General features: G+C 36.2%; 1 protein-coding gene across 5 annotated transcripts in view; it reads right to left on the reverse strand.

Annotated features, from left to right (window-relative positions):
- The window catches only part of OXSR1 (oxidative stress responsive kinase 1), a 165,778-nt gene that overhangs the window by 131,181 nt on the left and 20,997 nt on the right, over positions 1–13,600 (reverse strand). For 4 of the 5 annotated variants that reach the window (XM_077129787.1, XM_077129789.1, XM_077129790.1 and 1 more), the window contains exons 2-3: positions 7,106–7,218; positions 3,431–3,539 (exon numbers count right to left, since the gene is read on the reverse strand). In XM_077129787.1, coding sequence (XP_076985902.1) covers positions 3,431–3,539; positions 7,106–7,218 — 222 coding nt within the window. Of the gene's footprint in view, positions 1–3,430; positions 3,540–7,105; positions 7,219–8,625; positions 9,420–13,600 lie in introns of those variants that run through there. The other variant, XM_077129791.1, reaches the window with a different exon arrangement.

Raw genomic sequence — 13,600 nt, forward strand, 5'->3', positions numbered from 1 at the left:
TCTGGTGAAGTACGGTGTTCATGAGGGATAATATTCAAATTGCAAATTTAACAAACATGGATTCTCTTTCCTGGCACCCTACCTTCTAAAATGGAAAATTAAGTTCTCTTACAAATATATGCCTAGCAGCACAATGAAGGAAGTCCAGGAGGCTCAATCACTTAGTAGTCCTACCAACCTTGGCATATAATTCAAATCTATGCCTTGGCAAAATGACTAATTTACTACACGGCATAGGTCTTCAGGTAACTAACAAAACGTTCAATCTAAATATGCCAAGAGTGTACTGTTGATAATAAGCAATACTTACATTTTATTGCAAGGAAAAAAGTAGAAAAAATTTTATGTTTCAGGAAACACACATAAGTAATTATGGTTACTACTAGGGACCCAGATTTTCTGTTTACGAGAAAAGAGATTCAACTATAATATTAAATAATTTTTTAGCACAATAACTGTAATACAATAAAGTTAGTACACTGAATGACGCTAAATGTAAGAATGATAGAGGGAGGAGGGCTGGGGGCACAAATGAAATCAAAAGGAAAGACAGATGATAAAGAATAAGATGGTATAATCTAGGAATGCCTAGAGTATACGTTAGCGACTAAATGTACAAATTAAAAATGTTTTTGTGTGAGGAAGAACAAAGGAATGTCAATATTGCAAGGTGCAGAAAATATATGGTAATTCATATTTTAAAACTTTAACTTATGTGTGAGACTAAAGCAAAAAATCTTTATTTGGTACAAAATTTATATTTTGATTAGCACATTTCCCAATATAACTTTTGTAAACAGTTTCATTGAACACCATAAGTACATGGAACCTTGAACAGGGCATGAGATTTTGTAGATTTGTCCAAAGTGATGTCCCAATAAATCCAAGAGTAGTTTGAACAGTGAATAAAAAAGTATTTGCAAAGTCCCCTTGGGGGAATGGTGAGAAAGGGGGAATATTTCGACTTGCCCATGTGGAGAATTCCTAATATTCTCACAAGCAATGGGGACAACCAAAGCAATAGGCTGAGCCCTCAATCTTCGGGTTTGTTCATATGAAACTTATCCCCACAAAGGATACGCCAAGCCTACTGAAAATTAGGCCTAAGAGTCACCCCCAGAGAACCTCTTTTGTTGTTCAGATGTGGCCTCTCTCTCTTAGCCAACACGACAAGCAAACTCACTGCCCTCCCCATCTCTACATGGAACATTTTTCCCAGGGGTATAAACTTTTCTGGCAACGTCGGACAGAAATCCTAGAATGAGCTGGGATTCAGCATCAAGGGACTGAGAAAACCTTCTAGACCAAAGGGGGAAGAGAGAAATGAGACAAAATAAAGTGTCAATGGCTGAGAGATTTCAAACAGAGTCAAGAGGTTATCCTGGAGGTTATTCTTACGCATTATACAGATATCACCTTTTTTAATAAAAGTATATTGGAGAGGCTGGAGGGAAGTGCCTGAAAATGTAGAGCTGTGTTCCAGTAGCCATGTTTCTTGAAGATGATTGTATGATATAGCTTTTGCAATGTTACTATGTGATAGTGAAAACCTTGTGTCTGATACTTCTTTTATCTACCTTATGGACAGGTGAGTAAAACATATGGATAAAAAATAAATAATAGGGGCAACAAATGTTAAAATAAATTTAGTAGAACTGAAATGCTAATGATCAATGAAAGGGAGTGGTAAGGGGTATAGAAAAAAAATAGGGGAAACAGGCTAAAATATATTGGGTAGATGGAAATACTGGAAGTTAATTAAGAGGTAGGGGTTAGGGGTATGGTATGTATGAATTTTTTCTTTTTATTTCTTTCTCTGAATTGATGCAAATATTCTAAGAAATGATCATGGTGATGAATATACAACTATGTGATGACACTGTGTTATTGATTATATGCCAAAAATGGAATGATCATATGGTAAGAAAGTTCGTGTTTATATGTTGTTATATAAAAAAATTTTTTTTTAATTTTTAAAAATTAAAAAAAACCCTCTAATGTTAAATTTGAATTGGAAATATTAATGTCAAATGATGATTTCTTTTCAGTATATTGTATTTCCAAGTTCCGTCAATTAACATAAACTAGAAACATTGACACCACAGTAGCAATGAGTACCCCAAGGACCTAAGTTATACTTTTCTACTCTTTTTTTTTTTTTTTACATGGGTAGGCACAGGGAATCGAACCCAGGTCCTCTGGCATGGCAGGCAAGCATTCTTGCCTGCTGAGCCACCATGGCCCCTAAGTCATACTTTTGAAATAGCATACTTGAACAAAATATACCAGAGTTTCTAGAGAAGTGGCTGATTCTGGGTCTAGGAAAAGGAATAAAAAAGTGAACCTTGGAAATCTTAACCCAAAATGCAAGGAAGTATCAAAAACTGATGGGTTCATGTCAAAAAGATAAAAGAACATGCTTAAAGATCTACTAACAAGATTTTGGACAACTTGAGCACCAAAATGAAAAGTATATTTGACTAACACTCACTGAATATGTGAAAATTCATGAGTCTAAGATAATAAAATGAAAGCCCTAACCAACTGGGAAAGAAAAAAAAATCTCTCATTGGCTACCACTGACCATGACCACTCTTGACTGAAAATTAGTACCTAAAAAAAAAAAAGAAAGAAGTATTTATCCTGTCTTTTCAGTAGGAATTGCAGTATGGATTAATCAAATAGCCTCAGTTGATAAGGCACAGTTTTTCTTCACAGGAGAATGTCAGTTTATGAAAGTAAAAGAAGATTCAATATGAAAAATCATTACCTTACAACCCCTAACTAAATAATTTATTCAAACAAAGATTGTCAATGTATGCTAAAATCATTAGATGAAGGACTAATGGGGAATTAGAGACTCACTTGCCGAAATTATATCACAGATAACTTACTAGTTGCAAACAGTAAAAAGTTAACTTTTCCATGGAGAAGTCCAACTGCCATATTCTTCAGCAAAATTGCATCACTATTAAAGAATATATAATCAGACAGCAAATGCTTCCTGATATGATGCATAACCCAAAATACTAAACCTTAATCTAATAAAGGCTTTATATCTAATTTTTAATCTGTAAGAAATAGAGGAATATAGAATCAAATAATTAAAACTACAAAGAGGAAATAATCAGATAAATCCAGAATGTGGGACATTCTACAAGATAACTAGACCAGACAACAATGTTCTGTCATGGAAAGGGAGAAGGAGGAGGGAACCATCCTAGATTAAGAGAGATTTAAGAAGCATGATAAGTAAATGCCATGTGTGGAATCTGTCTCAGCTCATAAATTAACATCTTTAACAGATACTATATTTTCAGTATTTCCTCAAATTGCAAATATCCAAGAAAACTAAACCAGAATGAAAAGAAGAAAACTTGTATTAGCTTTCCAACCCATAGAAGTTAACATTTCATTGTACTCTACTCACCTCCACTTAGCAGCTTCATTACTAGCCATAGCTCATCTTTTACCACAAAAGACGTGTAATAAGACACAATATTAGGATGATGGCACTGACTCATGGCTTGAATTTCTTTCTACAAAAAAAAGAGAAAACATAACTCATTATATGCAAGTCTAAAACAAACACAAGTTAGCAGATTTGGGAATCCCAATACTATGTTACAACCTTACTGGGATCTCCATGGCCGTAACCTCTTTTAAGAATGGTTAAACCAAAACCAAAAACAAAAACAAAAATCACTTGGTTTCCCCCAGTCTGACTCTTAATGATCCTTCTGCTCATTACATTAATAATCTCTGAATCCAGAAATAAGTGCTATTTATCACACCCTGGCACAGAACCATATGAGGCCTCTACTGGGATACGTATTTTACTTCAAGGTAGCCCTGAAAGCCATCTTGGGAAATCTGGTTTTACTATCAAAAATAGCAGATATTCTGTTGTTTTGTTTTTGCAAAATATTAGTTCATTCATTTCTGTGAGATAATTAACAATTCTCACAACAAAGAGAAACATATTGAAACAGGGACTAAAATCATTTAACAAGGATCATAAACTAAATTCAGACTAGAAACCTAAATCATTTTTCTCACTTAATAAATTTAAATTAAATTTGGTGTGATCAAATGTCTTATAAGGCCCTGTGTGACCAAGGCCCTGCTTACTTCTCTGTTCTCATTCTTACCCCCTCGACTAACCCCACTCAAACATACCCCAATCCCATGATACAGCCCCAGTAAACTTCAAATGAGCTTGGTTTTCTCTACCCCTGGACATTTTCTTTTATTGTTCTTTCTGCCTCAAATTCACTTCCCCTATCATCTCTGCCTAACTCCTATTCTTTCTTCTGATAACAGCCTAAGTATAATTTCCTTCCAGCTCTCCAAAATTAGTTAGATGCCCTTTCTCTTGTCTTCCTGGCACCCTGTGTGTGTGTATCTCCTCCCACCACAGCACATCAGGTATTTAAGAGTCCACTGTGTGCTTATTTGTCTTTCCCCAATAGACTGACAGCTCCATGAAGGCAGTTACTTAAAAGTGAATTTCTAATCATTGTAGAACTCAGCATAGTATACAATAATTGTCTATTTACTTCTGTACCACCCACAAAATTGTAAGCTCAATGAGAGCTAAAACTGCATTCATGGCACTTATTATGCCCGGCACACAGTATACCTTCAAAAGATATTTACTGGATGAATGATATCTTACAGCACTTTTACAGCTTTTTATTTATTCATGTATATAATGGTCCTACAGCCCCTGGTAAATGTATTTGTTCAATAAAATTAATTGTGTTAAAGTTTCCCATAATTCGTGAATCATAAAAAGTGCATATGCTATGTGGACCATAGTAATTTCTCTACTCCCTAAAAATAATTAATGAATAAGCAACTATTCATTATGAATAAGCAACTATTCATTAATAATATTAATGAAATATTAATATATCAAATGAATACTGTTTATTCAGTAATATTCATCCAATGAACATTATCAAAGAAATATTAATCATTAATATTATTTCATTAATGAATATTCAACAATAAATAAGCAAATAATAAGAAAGACTTTTAAATAAGACATATATTCTCTACTTGAACGTAAATTCTTTTATGGCAAGGACCTTATCATATGTATCTTTGTAGCCTCCAAAGTTAACAGCACAGTCTTCTGTACTAAAAGCTAAGTAATACGAAAGAAAAGGAAGAAGGAACTAAAATAAGCACCCACCTATTGACATATTTATACAGGATTAGAACTAATAAGAGATGTACACATAAGAGGAAATATACAGAACAACATATATGTGGCAAATGAGTAATGAAATATTAAATCAAAGAAGAGTTGTGGTCAAATCGTGGAAGGCCTTAACATGAAGGGTTATTTGAGCATTAATTTGAAAGGGGGCACAACAAAAGTTTTCTAATAGGAGACTGGTATACCAGAGAATCATAAAATTCAAAGATGAGAAGGGCCTTAACTATTCTTTCTTTCTTTGTATTCCTTTTCTTTCCTACTCTTACATTTAAAGGAGAGGGAAACAAAAAAATAAAATAACATATAATAACAAAATAAATGAAATTTAGAAAGAAAATATATAAATAAATAAAGGAGGAGAGGGACTTTTGCCTTAACTCCCCCTAAAGTTATCCTTTTTACCTTTCTTTCAATAAGAAAAGTAAACAGATAAATGCTTTGCAAGAGTGGTATATACATTCTGACGTAAATTTCCGAGCAGCCTCCTTAATACCTTAAAGTGAATTCCATCCCTACTAAGCAGTTCATTAGTAATGAACTAAGCAGTTCATTAGTAATGAAACTGCTTTCTTAAAGGTTCTCTACTCTCTGCTAATGCCAGATCTTTGGTGTAAACCTTTCAGTTCTTCACCTAAAGCTTTCTGAAGCATTTTTTTCCTCTTCCTTTTTTTTGTTTTTTTTAGGTGCATGGTCTGGAATTGAACCCAGGTCTCCAACATGGAAGGCAAATATTCTACTGCTGAACCACTCTGAGGCATTTTTTAATGGAGGCTTCACTCTTTCATGAAACTCACCTTGATTTGCACCAGTTACTCCCTAGTTTTTTAATTACCTTAAAGTAGGCATTTTTCCTCTACTTCAAATTTATTCATTCATTTACTCATTCATATAAGGGTGAAAAAACCAAAGCTCTGTTTTCATGGAGTACTCATTTTAGTACTAACAATTTTCCCCTTCCTTTCCATTATCACTGCCACTGCCTAAAAAGGGTCTCAATGCTGCTTTGTATAGCCCTGTATATGTCACAGTATGGGTTGCAGCCATTAATGGACTTATTAAATAAATTTAGTGAAGTACATCTAAAACTTAAAAATAGATCCCTACCTCACATCATATACAAAAATTAACTCAACATAGATCAATGACCTAAATATCAAAGTGAACACCATGAAATTCTTAGATGAATCAGGGATTAAAAATTTGATTTAAAAACCAACTCATTTCCTTTGATAAGCCCTTACCACATAGTTAAAACGATTCTGAGGGTCAGTACATAAAAGTACAAGACAATTCCTCTTGAAAAGATTTCAATGCCACAGAACGTCTCTTCTAGCTACTGATACTTTGCTTCTTTCTTTCCCTACCCCTTGAGAAGCCAATTCAGCCTAGGGGTTCCTCTCTCATCTTGCATCAACGATCAGAATGCAAATTGATACCATGTTTCCAAGACCCAAAAGCCTTTGAAAAGAATATTCCATGTAACCCAGGAAGCATATTACTTTAAGGAAACTTGAGAAGTAAGGAAAGCATCATTTCAACAGTTTAAAAAAAAAAAAAGAGGAAAGAAAATAATTATCCAATACTACGGTACAGGTTAAATAAATCATGGTCTGCCTACTATTTAACAGTATACTGCACATACATTGAAAATGAAAAAAAAGAAAATATTGATCCATATTTACACGCAAAGATTTTCTGATAAATTATTCAATAAAAAAGTAAATGATTGTTGTAAAATACAAATATATTTAAATTAGTCTGAAAGACTTTTGGCAAATGCTAACCTCAGAGTGACAGGATTATAACTAATTTTTTCTTCTTATTTATCAAGATTATATAGGAGTATGTCTCTATGTAAGATATATGAAATATGCATACCAGGAGTTCATCCATGCTAGTTTGACATTTCTCAAGGTTAATCCGTTTGATTGCCACTTTCTCCTTCTTAGGGGCACAATATGCTGCTTGGACCACAGCAGTTGCTCCACTCCCTAAAAATAAATAATGCATGAGTAAGTAATAAGATAGATTTAAAAAATATGACATTTCTAAGCACAGCACAACAATTACTTGTAGAACAGATTTCAGAGTTAAGTATGGGTTAATATTTCACAATTTTAGGTTTTTACTTTTAGCTACTCTAAGATACTGGAGACTAAAAGAAATATCAATATAGTGATTCAGCAACCATACTTGTTTGTTTAACCCTACCTCTCTGTTTAACTCCACCATCATCTTTGATCTTTCTCCTACTCTATAGGAGTATTTGGACTATGCTCATTTTAACCTTTCATGTTGGAATGGCTGTCAATAATAAGGGGTAGAGAGATGGAACTAGCTGATGTTCCGGAAAGGGTGGCCCCTGTAGGTTTCAAGACTTTATCTGGTTATGGACCATTTCTTTTAAAACTAAAAATACAATATCATAGAGCAACTGAGATCATTTATTCCAGAAAAATGAAATTGTATATTTACAAAGAAATTTATACATGAATGTTCACCACAGATTTATTTATTTTATTCAAAAACTGCAAATTACCCAAACATCTTTTAACAGACAAAAGATTAAACATACTACAGTACATCCATATAATGTGGAATACTTTTCAGCAATAAAATGGAACAAATGACTGATACACCCAGTAACTTCAATGACCCTCAAGGGCATTATGCTAAATGGGAAAAGCCAATCTCCAAAAGTTATGTACTTTGTGATTTCATTTACATAGTATTAAAATTAACAAAATTAAAGACATGGAAAACAGATTTGTGATTATCAGGGCTTAGGGAACTGGGTTAGGGGTTACTGCAGAGGGGTGGCCTGTGGAAACCTTGTGGTAAGATACAAGCTCTGTATCTTGAGTTTGGTAGTAGTTACATGTAGCCACATATGTGAAAAAACTGCATAGAATTATACATACACACACACACACACACAAATAGTACATGTACAATTGGTAAAATCTGAGTAGGCTCTGTGTATTGTAAAAAAACACACTGTTTTTGCCTTAATCAATCCTCTACCATTAATTAAATAATCAAGCCCTTAGCACAATGTCACTCCTCAACTCACTGAGCCACAGCAGCTACATGACACTTGGTAAGTGAACAAGTTACTTCACTTCCCATATCTCAGATATAATTTATTTTATCCCCACCTCCATGGTAAGCCATTCACCTCCTGCTTCCTATATGTGAATTCACACTTTTCTATTTTCTTCAAAGCCCAGTTCAAAACTCACCTAACTTTAGGAAGCTCCATGAGAAACAGATTAAAACATCAATTCCAGTTATTAGCAGAGTAAGTCTCCATTTCCTGACTATAGCCTGGGATACAGCAATGCTCAATAAATAGTCACTATTGTCATTTACCCATTATCTTATCGTTAGACACTTACACTGCTAAAAGTCATTTCCATGTCTCTTCAAGTACTTGTCCCAGAATAGGTGTTTTATGCTTCTGAAGTGCTTTACCAAAATGCACAGGGACAAAGATGGCAGACCAGAGCAGAGGGCATTCACTCCTGCTCCTTGAAACATGATAGAAGATGGGGAGAAAATGTCTAGGACTGCAGGTCCTGGTGTGTGAGTAGTTTAGGAGGGTCTTCAGACCCTCCTTGGCTCCAGCCTGCAAAGCTGCTGGTTGGGGAAGCCTCCCAATGTGGCTGCGGTGGGCAGCAACTGCAGGGAACCTGGAGGCCAGTGACTGTCTACTGTGGAGTGGACCGTGGGGTAGGGGAAGTGATCATCCCATCCGGTATGGGAAAAGCCAACCCAGACTTGCAGTATCTGGTGGGCCCATAAGCGCTGCTGATCAGCTGATTCCCCACCTGCTGGTCAACTCCATGGTCCCCAGGGAAAGACTTGCCAGCCAGATGCCCCTGGTAGAACAGGCTCCCTTCCAGAGCATCCCCCCTGCTGAGCACACAAATCTAGAGTCATTCTGGCCAGGACGGGCCACTGAGGGAGGAGGAGACTCAAGTGTGCCATCTGTGGCCAGATGCAGTAAGTGCAGGTTGGCTGCACCAGACATGGAGGGGAAAGCCTGAGGGAGGAAGAGCTTCACAATCGCCACCTGCTAGGGAGTAACTGCAGGCAAGCTAACTTCCTATCTGCCTAGGTCTTCATTTTTTTATTTCATTTAAAAATTTTTTTTCCTTCTTAATATTCCTTCTTTATTTCCCTCCTTTTAAAACATATTCTTTCTATACATTTTTATTAACAATTGTCCTTTTCATTATTTTTCTTAGTTTTTATACTTTATTATATTTTACTCATTTCCTATATTTTATTTCACATATTATTTCTTATTATTCCATTTCACTTACTTTTATTATTACCATTATTATTTTTCCCTTATATTTCTCTCCCTCTGGTGGGCTCCAGCCTGACATCACTCCCAGTGTGTCCTGGGGTGTCTCCTTTTGATTCTGCTGTCTACACTGTCAAGGTGTATTTTGTTGTGATTCTTGTCTTTGTGTTTTGTATTTTTATTATATTATTATTTTATTTTATTATTATCGTTTTTCTCTTCTTGCACTTTTTTTTGTGTGTGTGTGCATAGGTGAGGAGTCCACCTTGGGTCTCCTATATGGTAGTCAGCCATTCTGCCAATGGAGTACCCATGCACTCTGGCCTACCTTACAAGAGAAGTATACAATTCAACTTAAGTGAATTGTATTACGTTGAATTGTATACCCTACATGAGATCTGGACCTTGATTTAGCAGAGAATAACCAACAAAGTGTAAAAGGAAACATTCAGCAAAAACTAAGTAAATACAAAACTTTAGAAGAGTGAAGGAAACCAACTTGCACAATAACCATATCAAGATAATCAAATGCCCCAAACACAAAAGAAAATCACAAAACACATGAAGATCCCAGCAGAAATGTCCCAACCAAACAGCCAAATCAAAAATCCAGAGGGAACACAGAATATGGAACAACTACTCAAGGATATTGTGCTGGTTTGAAAGGATATATGCCCCCTAAGAAAAGCCATGTTTTGGTATAAATCCCATTTCTTAAAGGTAGAATAATCCTTATTCAATACTGTATATATGAAACTGTAATGAGATCATCTCCCTGCTTGATGTGATTTAGTCAAGAATGATTGTTAAACTGGATTAGACCCATTTGAGTGGGTCTTGATTAGTTTCTGAAGTCCTATAAAAGAGGAAACATTTTGGAGAGAGAGATTCAGAGAGAGCAGAATGCTGCAGCACCACAAAGCAGAGAGCCCACCAGTCAGCGACCTTTGGAGATGAAGAAGGAAAATGCCTCCCGGGGAGCTTTATGAAACAGGAAGCCAGTAGACAAAGCTAGCAGATGACACCGTATTCACCATGTGCCCTTCCAGCCGAGAGAGAAGCCCTGACTGTGTTCGCCATGTGCCTTCTCACTTGAGAGAGAAACCCTGAACTTCATGGCCTTCTTGAACCAAGGTATCTTTCCCTGAATGCCTTTGACTGGACATTTCTATAGACTTGTTTTAATTGGGACATTTTCTCGGCCTTAGAACTGTAAACTAGCAACTCATTAAATTCCCCTTTTTAAAAGCCATTCAGTTTCTGGTATATTGCATTCCAGCAGCCAGCAGACTAGAACAGATATTTATAAAGAAATAAAGGATATCAGGAAGACACTAGAAGAGTATAAAGAATTCAGGAGGTTAAACAGAAACCAGATCTCACAGAAATGAAAGATTCAATAGGCCAAATAAAAAATATACTGGAGAAACATGATAGCAGATTCAAAGAAGCAGAAGGAAGAATAACTGAGCTAGAACACAGAACAGAACTAGAGTGCACAAAAGAACAAATGGCAACAAAGATGGAAAAAATACAACTCTATCTTAGGAAAATGATGGACAACAAGAGGTGGGAAAATATAAGAATTACTGGTGTCCCAGAAGGAGAAGAGAAGAGTAAAGGGTTGGGAAGACATAATTGGATAAAACTTCCCAATCCTTATAAATGATGTGAATATGCATGTCAAACAGGCCCAGCAAACTCCAAATAAAATAAATCCAAACAAGCCCACTCCAAGACACATATTAATCAGGGTGTCACATGCTGAAGAGAAACAGAGGTCTTGAAAGCAGTATGAGAAAAGCAATTTACTACATACAAAGGAAAATGCATAAGACTGACGTCAGACTATTCAATAGGCACCATGGAAGCAAGAAGGCAGTGGGATGATAATTTTAAGATCCTGAATGATAAAGGCTTTCAACCAAGAAATTCTTTATCCAGCCAAGTTATCCTTCAAAATCGAGGGAGAAGATCAAAATCTTCGAAGATAAAGAAAGAATTGCAAGAACTAGTCAACAAGCCACAAGCTCTACGAGAATTACTAAAGGGAGCCCTGTCAGCTGATAAAAAAAAAGACAGGAGAGGGAGGTCTGGAGGAGGGCACAAAATTGAAGAATATGAGTAAAGGCAATTTAAAGGAAAAGAGAGAGAGAAGGAAAATAATAGATCTGACAAAAACTAAAAGATAAGATGTAGAATCAAGAGCTCCTTTTACAGTAATTTCTTGGAATGTTAATGGACTAAACTCACCAATTAAAAGATACAGACTGAAAATAAAAAAGTATTTGCAAAGTCCCCTTCAGGGAAAGGTGAGAAAGGGGGAAAATTCAACTTCCCCAAGTTGAATTCTTGATATTCTCCCAAGCAGTGGGACAACCAAAGCAATAGGCTGAGTCCCCAGTTTTGGGGTTTGTTCATATGAAACTTAACCCCACAAAGGATACGTCAAGACTACTTAAAATTAGACCTAAGAGTCACCCCCAAGAGAACCTCTTTTGTTGCTCGGATGTGGCCTCTCTCTCCAGCCAACACAACAAGCAAACTCACTGCCCTCCCCCTGTCTACATGGGACATGACCCCCAGGGATGTGGACCTTCCTGGCGATGTGGGACAGAAATCCTAGAATGAACTGAGACTCAGCATCAAAGGATTGAGGAAACCTTCTCGACCAAAAGGGGGAAGAGTGAAATGAGACAAAACAAAGTGTCAATGGCTGAGAGATTCGAAACAGAGTCAAGAGGTTTTCCTGGAGGTTATTCTTACACACTAAATAGACATCACCTTGTTAGTCAAGATGTAATGGAGAGGGCGGGCCATAGTGGCTCAGCAGGCAAGAATGCTTGCCTGCCATGCCAGAGGACCCAAGTTCAATTCCCGGTGCCTGCCCATGCAAAAAGCAAAAAGTTAAAAAAAAAGATGTAATGGAGAGGCGGGAGGGAACTCCCTGAAAATGTAGACCTGTGTATCAGAATCCATTTTTCTTCAAGATGATTGTATAATGATACAGCTTTCACAATGTGACTGTGTAACTGTGAAAACCTTCTGTCTGATGCTCCTTTTATCTACCTTATCAACAAACAAGTGAAACATATAGAATAAGAATAAATAACAGGGGGAACAAATGTTAAAATAAAATTTAAAAAAAAGATACAGACTGACAGAATGGATTAAAAAACATAATCCATGTATATGCTGTTTACAAGAGATGCATCCTAGACACAGTTATTGAAAGTGAAAGGATGGAAAAAGATCTTCAAAGCAAGCTGTAACCAAAAGAAAGCAGGAGTACCTACACTAATATCAGACAAAACAGACTATAAATGTAAAGACATCATAAGAGACAAAGAAGAACACTACATATTAATAAAAGGGACAATTCACCAGGAAGAAATAATAATCATAATGTGTGTGCTCCCAATCAAGGAGCTCCGAAGTACATGAGGCATATTGGAAGAACTGAAAAGAGCTATAGACATGTCAACAGTAATAGTGGGAAACTTCAATACATTATTCTCTGCTACAGATAGAATAACCACACACAGGATCAACAAGGAAATAGAGAACCTAAACAATAAGATAAATGAATTAGATCTAATACACATAGATCACTACAACCCAGAACAGCAGGACATACATTCTTCTCTAGTGCACATGTAATGTTCTCCAGGATATATCATATACTAGGACACAAACTAAGTCTCTACAAATTTAACAAAATTGAAATGATTCAAGACACTTTTTCTAAGCTTCTTTGCCACAAAGCACTTTGTTATAAAGGTGAAGAGGCAGCCAACTCAATGGGAGAAAATATTCAAAAACCAAATATTGGATTCAAAACACATGAGAGAAATCAAGATGGTGGCTTAGCAATGTTTGCATTTTAGCTCGTCCTCCAGAACAACTACTAAATGACCAGAAACAGTACAGAACAGTTCCTGGGGCCATGTCGGTGACATGGCTGCAACTGCCCCAGGCATAGGCAGAAATAGGCTTATTTGAGGGCTTCTCTGGAGCCTGTGCCTTCCCCAGGGGAGGGGTGAAGCCCAACTCACGTGGAA

Source organism: Tamandua tetradactyla, chromosome 15 (assembly GCF_023851605.1).
Source record: "Tamandua tetradactyla isolate mTamTet1 chromosome 15, mTamTet1.pri, whole genome shotgun sequence".
Taxonomy (NCBI): domain Eukaryota; kingdom Metazoa; phylum Chordata; class Mammalia; order Pilosa; family Myrmecophagidae; genus Tamandua; species Tamandua tetradactyla.